The sequence below is a fragment of the Trichosurus vulpecula genome, chromosome 2, assembly GCF_011100635.1.
Source record: "Trichosurus vulpecula isolate mTriVul1 chromosome 2, mTriVul1.pri, whole genome shotgun sequence".
NCBI lineage: Eukaryota > Metazoa > Chordata > Mammalia > Diprotodontia > Phalangeridae > Trichosurus > Trichosurus vulpecula.
The window spans coordinates 99,372,332-99,387,940 of NC_050574.1; the positions used below are offsets into that span (position 1 = coordinate 99,372,332).

The 15,609-nt window shown below is 36.8% G+C and overlaps 1 protein-coding gene across 3 annotated transcripts in view; it reads right to left on the reverse strand.

Annotated features, from left to right (window-relative positions):
* The window catches only part of FNDC3A (fibronectin type III domain containing 3A), a 193,357-nt gene that overhangs the window by 70,860 nt on the left and 106,888 nt on the right, over window positions 1-15,609 (reverse strand). Inside the window, exon 1 of one of the 3 annotated variants that reach the window (XM_036743461.1) lies at window positions 12,186-12,294. The exons of the other annotated variants lie outside the window; for them this stretch is intronic. Coding sequence (XP_036599356.1) covers window positions 12,186-12,192 — 7 coding nt within the window. The 5' untranslated portion in view covers window positions 12,193-12,294. Of the gene's footprint in view, window positions 1-12,185; window positions 12,295-15,609 lie in introns of those variants that run through there. 3 annotated transcript variants of the gene reach the window in all.

Below are 15,609 nucleotides of genomic sequence, written 5' to 3' on the forward strand. Positions count from 1 at the left end.
AAGTGCTGCACTCAATGTCAGCAAATTTGGAAAACAAAACAGTGGCCACTGGAATGGAGAAGATAATTTTACATCCCAATCCTAAAGGAGGACAATGCCAAAGAATGTTCAAATTATCAAACTCATTTCACATGCCAGCAAGCTTTTGGTTAAGCTTCTTCAAGGAAGGCTTCAGCAATATGTGAACCAAGAATTACCAGAAGAGCAGACTGGTTTTCAAAGAGGCACAGGGCCTAGAGACCAAATTGACAACATTTGCTAGATTATAAAGAAAGCAAAGGACTTCCAGAAAAACATCTATTTCTGCTTCATCAATACACTAAAGCCTTTGACTGTGTGATCACCACAAAACGTGGCAAATCCTCAGAGATGGGAGTACCAGATCATGTTATTCTCCTCCTGAGGCCCTATGTGGGCCAAGAGGAATAGTTAGAACTGAACATGGAACAACTGATTGGCTTAAGATCGTCACCCTATTTAACTTAAATGTGGAGTACATCATGAGAAAATGCCAGGCTAGATGAATCAAAAGCTGGAATTAAGGCTGCCAGGAGAAGCAGCAACAATCTCACATATGTAGATGGTATCATTCTGATGGCAGAAAGTGAAAAGGAATTAAGAAGCCTCTTGATGAGGGAGAAAGAGGAGAGTGTAAAGACTGGCTTGAAGCTTAAAAAAAAAAACAAAAAACTAAGATCTTGGCAACTGATCCCATCACTTCCCTGGCAAACTGAAAGAGAAGAAATGGAAGCAGTGTCAGATTTTATATTCTTGGCCTCAAAGATCACTGTAGATGGTGACTCCAACCATGAAAATAAAAGATGCTTGCTTCCTGGAAGTAAAGCTATGGCAAATCTGGACAACATACTAAAAAGCAGACACATTACCTTGCCAACAGAAGTCTGTATAGTCAAAGCCATGGTTTTTCCAGTAGCAATGTATGGCTGTGAGTGTTGGAAAGCTGAGCGCTGCAGAATCAATGCTTTAGAACTGTGGTGCTAGAGAAGACTTTTAACAGTCCTTTGGACAGCAAGGAGGTCAAAGCAGTCAATATTTAAAGAAATTAATTCAGGCTATTTCTTGGAAACCCAAATACCGAAGCTGAAGCTTAAATGTTTGACTAACTGGAAAAGATCTTGATGCTGGGGAAGATAGAAGGCAAAAGGAAAAGAGGATGACAAAGGATGAGATGGTATGAGATAGGTATGAAAACACCAAACATGAAGCTGGACAGATTTTAAGAGCTAGTTGAGGACAGAAGGACCTGGTGTGCTATGACCCATGGGGCCACAAAGAGTTGGACATGACTGAATGACTGAACAATAACTGGTACAATCTCCTGGATACTCTCAAGAAATAAATTAGTCACCTTTTCAGTTTCCTAAATTTCAAGTGATTTAAACAACATTTGGAAAACTTTTTCAACTTTAAATTAACTTGAACTGTTTTTTTTTATTATGAACTTAAACATCAGATAAAATAAGAATTCCCAAATAAAGAGCTGAACAGAAAACGAGGATAGTCAATGAAAATGTAAACCACTATCACATACAGCTTGCTTTTCCTTTTAAGTATATTTTGGATTCAAAATGTAACTTAAAACTGCCCTGTTTGCCCATGTTTATTCTTGCTTCCCCTCCCCCATTTAGCTCTGTGCACTTTAAAAAATATGACAACTCTCTACTTTTCTCTCTCTCATTTTTTTGGTTTTATTTTGTCAACTTTGTTGCTATCCTCTCCCTTTCCTTTTTGTCAATTGAGGGGAAAAACCCACAATTCTTTAAAATACACTTTCCCGTCAATCTTCTTTAGGAAGAGTGGTGTATGGTTTTCTTTCTCTTTCCTTGATTTAGGTATCAGAACCATAATTTTCTTATAGTTTGGAAGAATTCTTTTTCTATTTTTGCCAATAATTTATGTAATGATGGAATTATTTGAATATTTGACAGAACTCATCTGTAAATCTACCTGGTTCTTCAGTGTTTTTCTTTGGGAGTTGAATTATGTTTTATTCACTCACTGTATTTAAGTTTTGTTGCTATATAATTGGGCAAAATAATTTATTATAATTTTCTTCATTTCTTCTCCGTTTGTTGTAAATTTCCTTTTTCAAATCAGAAACAAGACATTATTCACTGATCTGTTCTTTCTTTTGTTAGCGAATCCATTTCATAACAATACCATCATTAGCATTTACATATACTTTAAGGTTTGCAAAGTACTTTATGATTTGTCCTTTTTTTGAATATTTTATTTTTTCCAATTACATATAAAAACAATTTTTACATTCATTTAAAAAAATTCTGAGTTCTAAATTCTTACACTCCCCCGTTTTCTGAGCTCATGAGCAATTTGACATAGGCAATATGACATAGGCAAAATTGACATGCAATCACATATAATATATTTCTATATTAGTATGATTTCTTCTTTAAAACCCACCAGTTCATTAGGATTAAATTACTCTCCAATTAAATTGTAATCTTTTCTTTAAAGGCCTCTTGCTAAATATAATTTTTATTGAAATGTGTTCAGCAAATGATGTGTATAATATTTCTGCATCTGTCAGATTTTTATTTGGCCCCCAAATATTGTTCATTTTTTGTAAAGGTAGCATGCCCAGCTAAGAAATGTGTAAATTTCAAAAGATGGCGGCTGGAAAGCAGGGACTAGCATGAGCTCCCTGCCAAGTCCCTCCAAAAACCTATAAAAAATGACTCTGAACCAATTCTAGAACCACAGAACCCACAAAGTGGCGGAGGGAAGCAAGGCTCTAGCCCAGGACAGCCTGGATAGTCTCTGGGTAAAGTCTATCCTGCACGGAGCTGGGAGCAGAGCGGAGCTGAGCATAGCAGAACCCAGCATGGGCGGTGCGGACCAACCAGACCAGGAGCTGGGCGGAGCATGCCCTAGCGCCCTGAATCAGTGAGCTGCAGCAGTTACCAGACTTCTCAACCCACAAACACCAAAGACAACAGAGAAGGTTAGTGGGAAAAGCTGCTGGTGACTGGGATAGAGTTTGTGGTTCAGCCACCACCCCAGGGCAGTGGAGGTGGGGCAGCTACAGAACTACAGCTGCAGTTGCTTCTGGCCCCAGGCCCACCTGGTGGGAGGAATTAAGTGGTGGATCAGAGCAGGAGTGAAGAGCCCGCTGAAGATCTAAGTCCAGTCTGGGTTGAGGGTTCTTGGGGAAGGAGGAGTGCTGGCAGGTGTGGCAGGAAGGAGGTGTGGCAGAGCTGGCACATCCCCCCAAGCTTGGAACATAGTTCCCTTAACTCTACAAGCAGTCATACCCCGCTGAAAAACTCAAGGGTCCAGTTAGTTCACTGGGAACATGGCCAGCCAGCGAAAATGCACCCAGATTCAGTCTCAGACTTTGGAATCCTTCTTTGGTGACAAAGAAGACCAAAACATACAGACAGAAGAAGTCAACAAAGTCAAAGAGCCTACAACAAAAGCCTCCAAGAAAAACATGAACTGGTCTCAGGCCATGGAAGAGCTCAAAAAGGATTTGGAAAAGCAAGTTAGAGAAGTAGAGGAAAAATTGGGAAGAGAAATGAGAAGAATGAGAGAAAACCATGAAAAACAAGTCAATGACTTGCTAAAGGAGACCCAAAAAATACTGAAAAATATACTGAAGAAAACAACACCTTAAAAAATAGACTAACTCAAATGGCAAAAGAGCTCCAAAAAGCCAATGAGGAGAAGAATGCCTTGAAAGGCAGAATTAGCCAAATGGAAAAGGAGGTCCAAAAGACCACTGAAGAAAACACTACCTTAAAAATGAGACTGGAGCAAGTGGAAGCTAGTGACTTGATGAGAAATCAAGATATTATAAAACAGAACCAAAGGAATGAAAAAATGGAACACAATGTAAAGTGTCTCATTGGAAAAACCACTGACCTGGAAAGTAGATCCAGGAAAGATAATTTAAAAATTATTGGACTACCTGAAAGCCATGATCGAAAAAAGAGCCTAGATAGCATCTTTCAAGAAATTATCAAGGAGAACTGCCCTGATATTCTAGAGCCACAGGGCAAAATAGAAATTGAAAGAATCCACCGATTGCCTCTTCAAACAGATCCCAAAAAGAAATCTCCTAGGAATACTGTCACCAAATTTTAGAGTTTCCAGGTCAAGGAGAAAATACTGCAAGCAGCCAGAAAGAAACAATTTGAGTATTGTGGAAACACAATCAAAATAACCAAAGATCTAGCAGCCTCTACATTAAGAAATTGAAGGGCTTGGAATACGATATTCCAGAGGTCAATGGAGTTAGGATTAAAACCAAGAATTACCTACCCAGCAAAACTGAGTATAATGCTCCAAGGCAAAATATGGACTTTCAATAAAATAGAGGACTTTCAAGCTTTCTCAGTGAAAAGACCAGAACTGAATAGAAAATTTGACTTTCAAACACAAGAATCAAGAGAAGCATGAAAAGGTAATCAAGAAAAAGAACAAGAAAAAGAAATTGCAAGGGACTTACTAAAGGTGAACTGTTTTGTTGACAATCCTACATGGAAAGACAATGTGTATGATTCATGAGACCTCACTATTAGGGTAGCTGAAGGGAATATGCATATGTGTGTGTGTGTGTGTGTGTGTGTGTGTGTGTGTGTGTGTGTGTACACGTACATACACACATATATGTTTATGTGTATATATGTATATGTGAGTGTCTATGTATGTATGTATATATGTATGTGTGTGTATATATATGTATATATATATATATGTATATATATGTGTATATATATATATATAGAGAGAGAGAGAGAGAGAGAGAGGGCATAGGGTGAGTTGAAGATGAATAAGGGATGAAAGAGGAATATACTGAGAGAGGGAGATAGGGAGAGATAGAATGGGGTGGATTATCTCGCAAAAAGTGGCGAGAAAAAGAAGTTCTGTAGGAAGGGAAGAGAAGGCAGGTGAAGGGGAATGAGTGAATTTTGCTCTCATCAGATTTGACCTGAGGAGGGAATACCATACATACTCAATTGGGTATCTTACCCCACAGGAAAAAAGGAGGAAGAAGATAAAAAAGGAGGGATGATAGAAGGGAGGGCAGATGGGGGTGGAAGTAATAAAAAACAAACACTTTCGAAAAGGGACAGGGTCAAGGGAGAAAATTCAATAAAGGGGGATAGGTTAGGAAGAAGCAAAATATAGGGAGTCTTTCACAACATGAGTATTGTGGAAGAGTTATACATAATGATACACATGTGGCCTATGCTGAATTGCTTGACTTCTTAGGGAGAGCGGGTGGGAAGGGAAGAGAGGACAGAATTTGGAACTCAAAGTTTTAAAATCAGATGTTCAAAAAAAAAAAGTTATTGCATTCAACTAAAAAATAAGATACACAGGCAATGGGGCGTAGAAATTTATCTTGCCCTACAAGAAAGGAAGGGAAAAGGGGATGAGAGGGGAGGGGGGTGATAGAGGGGAGGGCGGACGGGGGAACAGGGCAACCAGAATATAAGCCATCTTGGAGTGGGGGGGAGGGTAGAAATGGGGAGAAAATTTGTAATTCAAACTCTTGTGAAAATCAATGCTGAAAACTAAATATATTAAATAAATAAATTTTAAAAAAAGAAAAAGAAATGTGTAAATTCCAAAGGTCTATTATCTCTAAGTTTTCTAAAGTTCTTTCCAGGGCCTAAACTTCTTTTTGGTTAATCTCTTGGTTAGTTTGTCTAGGTCTGAAAGGCATGCACTGATGTCCTCATTTTAATTCTATCTGAACTTTAGTGTTTCAAGTGTGTTTCCTAGAAATAATATTTTGAATTCTGCTTTCTAATGCATTCTTCTCTTTCTTGAATAAGTTCATCCTATTCATGCCCACAATGATGATTGTTAATTGTGTACTTCTGATTCCTTATACATTTCTTTGCCCCTTAACTCCCTCTTTAACAAAGTGGTGGCAGAGAAGTTTACTTATCAGAAATGACATATAATCAAAGCAGTCTGCTTCTATTTCACTACCTTTCTCCTCCTTTCTTTTGCCCTTTCCAGAGTCACAAGATGTTCTTTTTGCTTTTCCTTTAAACCCCACAATCACTCTATACTTTCTGATATTAATGTAGTTTATGACTACTCTGTCACCTATCCTGTACCTTCTCTTAATCTCTTTCTCTTCCTATCACCTTACTGATTTTAATGTATTTTCTACATCAAAGTCTCTCTCTGTTCACTGTCCAGTTGAAATAAAAGTGAGGTTCAGCAAATACTCATTTTCTCTCCTTTCTTTCTTCTTGTCTGAATACCCTTCATATCTTATGAATCCTTATTATGTGAGATCGTAAGTCTCTTTCCCTTCCTCCTCCTTTCCTCCCCAGAATATTCTCCTTCCCCTCCTATTTTCTTCTCCAAAGACCATATAAACAAAGCATAATCACCCTCAATCCCTCTGCCTTTTGAAATTTTCTCTATGATCTCAGACAATAGAGTTCTGAGAAGACATTTTCCATCATGATACAGTCTCTTTCCAATTGGTCAAATGAGTTTATCATTCTATGATTCTCTTGAGTCCTGTGTTTACATTTAAGTTTCTATTTGTTTCTGGCCTTTTCAAACAGGAATATTTGGAAGTCTTCCATTTCATTAAAAATCCATTTCCCCCTATAAGATTATACTTATCTTAGCCAGATAAGTTATTCTTGGTTGTAAGGCTTCAGCTTTTGCCGTTTGGAATGTTGTATTCAAAGTATTCCAATCCTTAAAAGTAGCAGCTGTCAAATTTTGAATGATCTTGGTTGTTGCTCCTTAATATTGGAACTCTTCTTATTTAGCTACTTTCAGTACTTTTTCTTTGTTATGAATTTGAACAATGTCATTACTAGACATTTTCATTTGGGACTTTTAGGAAGGGAACTTCAGTGAATGAATTCTTTCAGTGAATGGATTTTTCACTTTGCCCTAGAGTTTTAATAAATCTAGGTAGTTTTTATGATTTCTTGAAATAAGGTATCCAGGCTTTCGGTGGATGGGGGAGGGAAGAAGGACAGAGAGATTTTCATGTAGTCCCTGTATTGTCTTTGATGTCTTCCAGATCAGCTGTTTTTAATATTAGATACCTCACATTTTCTTTTATTCTCTTCCACTTCCATCCCCTACCCAACAATTTTAAAATTTTATTGTTGTTGTTTTCTCAAGGAGTCACTGCTTTCTATTTGGCCCATTCTAATTTTCAGGGAGTTCATTCTTGAGTAAGGTTTGTCACTATTTGTTCTAAGCAGTTATTTTTGTTCATACTAAAATTTTCTCTCAAACTATTACATTCAATTCCCTCTTCCTTAGCTATCATTTCCTTTAACATTATATTTTGTATCTTTTGTTTCGTTTTTTTTCCCCAGGTAATCTCATAGTCCATGTAGTTTCTTTCTACTAAGGCTCTACTTTGGACTTCTTGTGGACTTAACTCATTCTTTCTAGGTTTATCTACTAGGCTTCTCTGAATTCAAGCTATTTCTTCATTGTGTTCCTCATTTTCTTCTGTTTATTCAAATCCTCAGCATAAATTTCTGGACTGAGTGTTGTGTTTAGGTCAGACTCTGCTTCCTTCTATACTGCTGGATGGTATGGGCAGGCCCTGCTTGATGTTGGTTGTGGTAGAAAAGTCTTAGCTCTGCCTTCTGTAGGAATCCCTGGATTTTAGCTGAGTTTCCTGATAGTTCAATTCAGGCCTTAGCTAATTTTCTGACTCCTCCTTGTAACCTGGAGTTGGCTCTGTTCCTTGCTGTGAGCCTGACAGGCCCTGACCAAATGTGGCTGATTTTGCTAGTAATAGGACTCCTCGTAAGATACGAGGCACTTTACTCTTGCCCTCTCTCCTGCTTGTGGCTCCTCTGTAACTTGGGCATGGGTTACCTGTGCACTAGGCCTGTACAAACATTGGTTTGGTTTTGTCTCCTGTCATAGTTCAGGCTGGGCTGACCCGGTGTTTGTTTTGCCTTGTCTTGTGCAGAAGGACAGACTGTGAGTTAAGGGCTGATTTCATTTTGTCTCCTCAGAACTTGCGGGTCTTGCCTCCTTGTCTCCTCTCCTGCCCTGAGAACTGTCTTCTTGTACACTTTTCCTTCCATCTAACTCTGACTTGTCTCATAGCCTACGTAAGATTCTGGTAGTGTTTTTCTGCAGCCCAGGGCTGGCAGTGTTACTTTTTCCCTTTGGGTTTATCACTGGTTTCCAGAGCTTTCCTGGGATATTTGTGGGGCATCTAGGCTCCTCTAACTCCAAACATACCTCTACCACTGCACGATTCTCTTTAAGTCCATACTAAAATTTTCTCTCAAACTACTGCATCCATTTAAAAAAGCATTATAAAGGTCTACCATGTATCAGGCACTGTGTGAGGTGCTGAGGATATAAAGATATGAAGGAAAAACTCATCCCCTTCAAGAAGCTTATGAGTCTATCATGGGGAATAACCTACATACAGATCAAGTCTCTAAAAATTGGGTGGGAGTTGAGTTTTAAGAAACGGTAGGGGTTAGGGAAGGTCTTAAGTGGAAGGTGGCTTTTGACCTAAGCCAAGAGGCAGAGATGAGGAGGAAGAATGCTCAGCTTAGGCAGAGACACCAAAAGGAAAAATTGAATGCAGTGTAAGACAAGCAAATAGGCTAGTTTTCAAGGGGGAAGAATAGTTTTGGTTTAGTAGTAGGATAAGAAATAAAGATGACAAGGGGGTGAGAGAAGTCAGTGAGATATTGCCCATAGGTACATGGGCTTTTTAAAAAGTATGACTGAAAGAGAGGAGAGATATGAGAAGACAGTGTGAGGGAACAGCACAGTGCAATTGAAGTTTTTTAAGGATGGAGGATATCTGGATATGTTTGTGGGCAGCAGGTAAGGAACCAGTCAGCTAGTGAGCACTTATTAGCACATACTATGCACTAGGTACTTTCCTAAGTAGTGGGTATACAAAGAAAAGCAAAAGACAGTCTTGGTTCTCAAGAAGCTCACAACCTAATGGGGGTGAACCAAAGGATAAAGAAATTGGAGACTGAAGAGGAGGTGAAGATGATTGCCTAGGAGGAGATAAGAGGATGGGATCAAGAATAAAAATTGAGGGATTGGCTTTGGCAAGAAGAGAGAAACAAAGGAAGAGAAAATGTGGAAAACAGGGAATTTAATATGTACGATGAAAGAGAAGAGGGAACTCACAACAGATAGCTTCAGTTTTTCTTGGTAAGTATGAGGCAAGGTCCTCTGTGGGGGCAGAGCAATGGCAGTGGTGGAAGGTGGTAGTGGAAACTGAGGACAGAAAAGGAGTTTTAGAGTTCATACTGTATAGCTAGAACATATTACAAAGTTCTTTAATTACTTTGTTCAAGTTAGAAGAATTCTTTCCATTTTAGCGGGGGCAATGAAGCAAAGTGAGGAACACAGCAGAAGTTTAATGAGAAAAAATAAAGTGAGCTTGGCACACCAATGAAAATGAATCTGGAGAGAAGTTTGTTTTAAATGTTTGCTCTGGAAATGTTCCTGTTACTAGTAGTTGCTTAATCATCAGTTCCTATATTGGAACAACTGTGTTCTTATGCTGGTAGAGCAGCAATTACACGGGGGGGGGGGGGGGGGGGGGGGGGGGGGGGCAGGGGGGCAACACAGTAAGATGAAGTATTATTGGGGGATAGGAGGTGAGTTAACATTGAAAGCATGAGGTATTGGGAGTGGTCACACACTTCCCAGCTAGCCTTGATCAGAATATCAGTTGCTATTCAGACCCTGACCCCAAGCCCTAGCTCCAGGCACTACTACTCCCAAATACTCTTTGGGACTGCAGATAAGGCCACCTTTGGAGACTAGGGACAGGTTAGATTCTGTGACTCTACCTCAAGGATAAGAAATATACAGGAAAGGCATGGAGGTTGACTGACACAAATTATACCACATTTGAGGGCAGTTAGGTAGTCCAGTGGATGGAACAATGGCCCTGGACTCAGGAGAACCCAAATTCAAATCTGGCCTCAGACACTTATCGGCTGTGTGACTCTGGACAAGTCACTTATTCCTGTTTGCCTCAGTTTCCTCATCTGTAAATTGAGCTGGAGAAAGAAATGGCAAAACCACTCTAGTGTCTTTGCCAAGAAAACCCCAAATGGGATCACAAAGAGTCAGAAATGACTCAACAACAACAATACGGTACATTTGAATGTCTTGGAAAATGAAGAGGTTCTGCCCTTAGTTTCCTCAAACACAATGTAATTGTCACTTGGGGTATCACGTTATTTTGCCTCTAAAATGCCTATTTTTAACTGGTTTTTATTTTTATGAATTTCTTCCTTTTTGTAGACAGCTAAAACAATATATTGCTGCAACTAGTACTATGGAATTTTGAAAACCACACTCCTGAAAACAACAAGGGCCCTCAATTACTTTTATTTCCTTAACTAACAAAACAGAAAAGGAGATTGACTCCACAATCCAGATCAAAATTACTCTTCATTTGTTGAATGCATTTTTTCATTTCACTACAAAAAAGACTCATTCTTCTCTTATACAGATGTTTTAAAGTTTACAAAATGCTTTCTTGACAACCACCCTGTGAAGTAGGTAGTATAGGTAATATAACCAAAATTCATAGAAAAGTACAGTGATTTTGTCCATAATCACAAAACTGGCAAATATTAGAGGACCTGAGACTTGAACCTAGGTTATCTGACTAATGTATTTGTCCAGGCAAATATAATGTACATTTTAACAACTCTTAACTAGAAATCAAAACAATGCCACTTCTATATCAATGTTGATTGTTTCTTTTTAATTGATACGGTTAAAATGACAATAAGTCTCCAAATGAAGGCTATATTACATTTTGTAAATGATGTCTGACAACATATTTTACTTCTGCTGCAATCTGTTTGTAAACACAGATTGAATCATCAATTGGTGTATCTTAAAAATGGCTTTTTCAAAGTGAGAATAATCTCATTTTGGATCCCCCATGGGGCCACAAGTCCATTCAAAATCAAGATTTAACTCAAGTAACTGGTTCAGTTATAATATTAAATTACTTTTCTAAATATAAGCTATTAACTTTTTTTCATATGGTAACTATATCACACTACTCTGAATAACTTGTGACCTGAACACACAAAAAAGTAGGTTTTGAGAAAGTTTTATTCAGATTCCCTGACCCCAAATCACTAACTACAGTTGATATTTAAAATATTAATCTGTAATAACATATTTACACATCATACAAAAAACCAACCAGTAAATAAAATAACTTTTACAGTTACTTTGTGGCAGTAGATCTGTGTGCAAAGAAAAAAGCAATTTAATTGTTTTTTGGCAATTACCTTTGTTAAAACACCCCCCCCCCACACACACACATATCTTGCTTTACAAACCTCAAAGCACTATATAAATGTTAGCCACTGTAATTTTCTGACAAGTAGAAATTAAAAGTGCAAAACAAAAACAACCCTGTCACATACCGAGAAAATTCAAAATCTGTCCTAACCAAAACACAGAAATTATAAATAGAACACACCTATTCTAAAAAGAAATCTAAAATTTAAAAAAAATTTGCTTAGCAGCTTCTTAACTTATTTGATTAGAACAGAATGGATCTAAAATCATACAACTGTTAGTTATTTTGGAAAGCTAGTTTAAAATCGTACTTGTAAACAGTACTTGACCACATAGGAAAAACATTTTTCAATTGAATATGGCATTTAAAACACGACAAAATACCTTAAAAGTACCACAAAAGGCTTAAATTATTATGCTTTTCATTAAACATTATTTTTAAAAATCTAACCTCTGCTTTTCTTCTTTTAAATTTAAGAATACTAGACAAAACAATGAATTTCTATAATTTTAATGCCTACGTGCAATGGGCTGCTAAAGTTCCACATAAAGCAGGTTTTCATAATGGCCTCCAAAATAACCTGAATCAAATTTTCCTGTTACAGTTAAAACACCCTCAAACCAAAAAAACTCAGAACATCCACATGCAGTACAAAAATAAGTACTGGAAAGAGAATATTCTGTGGAATGTGAAACCCTTCAAATTACATATAATTCTAGCAATTTTAACCACATGGTACTAGTTCACATTTTCATTGCTATATCTGGCACATATTCAAGTACACGGAATGCTTTTAGATTAATACAGTGCTTTCTATGTTTTTAAATAAAAACAGAATGTTCTCAAAACAGTCAGCAAATCTTACCACTCATTTTGTTTTTACAGTAGCGGCAGAGGACAAGAGAATCCAGCAAGACAACGTTGTACACGTTATCTGCTTTAATTGGAGGATGGTTTTGTTTTTTTTTGCAAAGCTGTAGGAGGAAAAGCTCCTTTGACCGAGTCACATGGTGTTATCATGTGACCTACTGTGAAAAAGACACAGAGAGAGAGAGAGAGAGAGAGAGAGAGAGGAGAGAGAGAGAGAGAGAGAGAGAGAGAGAGAGAAAAGGCAAGACTTCCTGTTCACATCAGCTTCCTTTACTATTGGCCAAGAAAAGTAATTTTTTCAGGCAGTGCACTGTAGTTTGCTTTGATGAAATTCTATCTTAAATAATGCCTTATGAGTAAATTCAAAAGTCTGTAAAATTAAAAGAATAGCTGGCATTTGAAAAAAAGTCTCTTTTCAATTACTTTCCTAAGGCATTATCTCAATAGCTGTCTTCTATAATATGCACTGTTTCATTTGGTTAACATACTCCTCACTTAAAAACCTGTGCCATTCACTTAGTATTTTTGTTCTGATAAATGCTGCGGTTAAAAAAAAGATAAAAGCTATGTTTCAATGGGCTACTTTTAGCCTTTAAAAATTGTTTCAAACTAAGGGCTTAATGAATGCACACAAAGCATAAAACACAGAAATACACATTTTCAGTCTATTCCCTAGGCGAATAAATATCTTAAGGTGGTATGTCACATTTAGTACACCTTATACTAATAATGTATACTATCTAACACTTTTTGTGTAGATATACCACTTTTGTGTAGAACCACTTTTTGTGGTTCAGTTTTCCAAACCCCCCTATCCCGTACTTCCACATAGACTTTCTCAGTTGTTGTATGTGAGGTTTAAAAAAAAAAAATTTTTTTTTTTTAGATTTACTATAGCCACTATAAGGAAATATCTCTATGGCAGACAAGTAATTTTCAAATTTAGGAAGGAAGCCTGCATTGCTCATACCATTTCTCATGACTATCAGAAAAACTGTCAAATAAAGCTGCAAGTCATGCATGCATGATCTGCCAAATTGTTTTAGTGTGTGACAACTCATGGAGGACTGAATCATGGAAGAGAAAAGAAGAATCAAGGAAAGACAAATATATGGAGAAACAGTAGAATGATTCTCTCTAGTGCTCCAGAAACAGTTTCCTCTAATCTCTTTATATGTATAGGATCATATTATTTTGAGTCACAAGGCCCTTGTCTATTTTCTCTTTTCTTCCTCTTTGCTGTGCACCATAAGGATTCAGAGTATCTTCAACAAAGGGGCACTTAAAATTATTTGGCAGGTCATGCAATTCCTTGTAAACATAAACCTGGGTTCAAAAAGGTCAATTTTACTGGCTTTTGCAGGACAACTTAGGCACCATGGCCTGTGAAACAAAATGTGGATACAATGGGGGTGATAATTCATCAAACAATAAACAGTTACTGTCTGCCATACATTCATTTTTTTTAAATCATTCATTAGGTGCCTACTATGTGTAAACAACTGAGTTAGGCACAGTGAGGAATACAGAGAAATAAAACATGGAAGGCATTTAGTGATCATTTTTTTGGTAAAGAGGAAGAAGAGTTAAAAGAGTGTGAAAAGAAATGGTTAAGTTAGTAAATTTTGTTTACCTCTTTAATATACACATGCATGTTATTAAAGAGTAAGCAAAAAGTTATGCATGTGTATTTATAATAATTTCTTCTGGAGTCTACTGCTCTTATTTAAAAATTAAAGGAACTTAAAATTAGTAGCAAATGTGAGGTTTGGGATAGTTTGTGAATTTCAGTTTTTCCCCCTCTATTAGCAAAGATTAGAAAAATTCTATAATCAAATTTCTTAATAATTTAGATATCTCCATAATAAGCACAATACAAATACAGTTTAAAAAAAATGTAGAATAACTTAATAGAGTGAGTTTGACCTCATTATAGTTTTTCAGCTTTAAACTTAATTGCTTACTGATTGAAAATTTTGAAACATGAGACACATTTGTTGCCTCTTTCTATTCAAGGATATTTTTCCCATTATTTTTGCATTCTGGTTAGAAAGCTGCAAAGTCTATGATATTAATGTATACGGATGCTGCCAGTCATGCACACTGCTATTTTTAGTAGAACAATGATGAATCATTCTTGCTTTGTTAACCTGGTAGGAAATAGTACTTGGGATTCACTGCAGCATTTTAGGTTAATCATGTCTCTATAACTGAACACCCACACTTTGACATCACACTGGCAAATGATATGAATCACAGATGTAAGCCCCAGTACATGAAAAATAAAGGCCACAGTAGCAGAAACAAGAGTACCAACTGATGTGGTAACACATTCACCTAAAATGGACACACTACAGGAAATCAACAATCCTCAGATTTAAGACTTCAAGAATTTTATTTTAGGCTTACCACATAAGAAAACAACAAAAACCTGTATTTTAAAAAATTCTGCTTGTGACATTTTTTTTCAAGACAACCACCTATTAATATTATTAGAAAGGGCTACAAATGAGGGATAATCATAGCAAAAAAAAATCATATCAATAAAATGTAGCATAAAAATTTCCTTATATGTAAAATAAAGGATTTGGCCTAGATAATCTTTTAGATCCTTCCAGTTAAATGCCAAAATCCTATAATAAAATATAATGAAAATAAAGAAAATGCTGCAAAAAAAAATTCATGTTCACTTTGCATCAAGAAAGGCAAAAGGGGAATTTGGTTTTAAAAGACATCATGTAAATAAAAATATTTTATTTATCATATTATCCACTGCAAAATGGATGTGGAAGGACACAACTATTTTCAAAATACATCCGGCACTGGAATTCACTTGAGTGCCCCTGATGCACCAATAACATCCCCCTTCTCTTTGGTATTTCATTCTTCAAAAACGCTTCTTCTAGTCACTGATATTTTTCTTTAAAATCTAGAATTTGCCTGAGAGAGTATAGATGCAGGCCATAGGTTTAGTAGGGCTAGAAGTATTGCCCAGGGCCCTTTGAAACTTCTCAAGGTCATAGAACTAATCTTTCTGGGATACTGTAACTAACACAGTATCACCCTGCCCCCAGGCATCATTCACCTTGGTAATGTCCTCTGGGTTATTGTAATTAGATCTTGGTGAATTACATGTAGTTACTTTAACTAAGGAACCAAAGACTCTCACCTTATTTTGAAAGAAATGATTTGAAAAAGAGTGAAACTAGTTAGAAAGACCCACACATAGTTCCCAACAATAGTAACCAGTAGGAAACTGGTCTTCACATATAAGGAATACCCAACATTATATAATAATAAATAATAAGCAAACCCTCCTAGGATGTTATGTTCCTTAGTTTGACATACTAGCTTTTGCTCTCATACCATATAACAGAAACTTATTTTTCTGCTCAGCTATATTACCGTGAAATTAAACA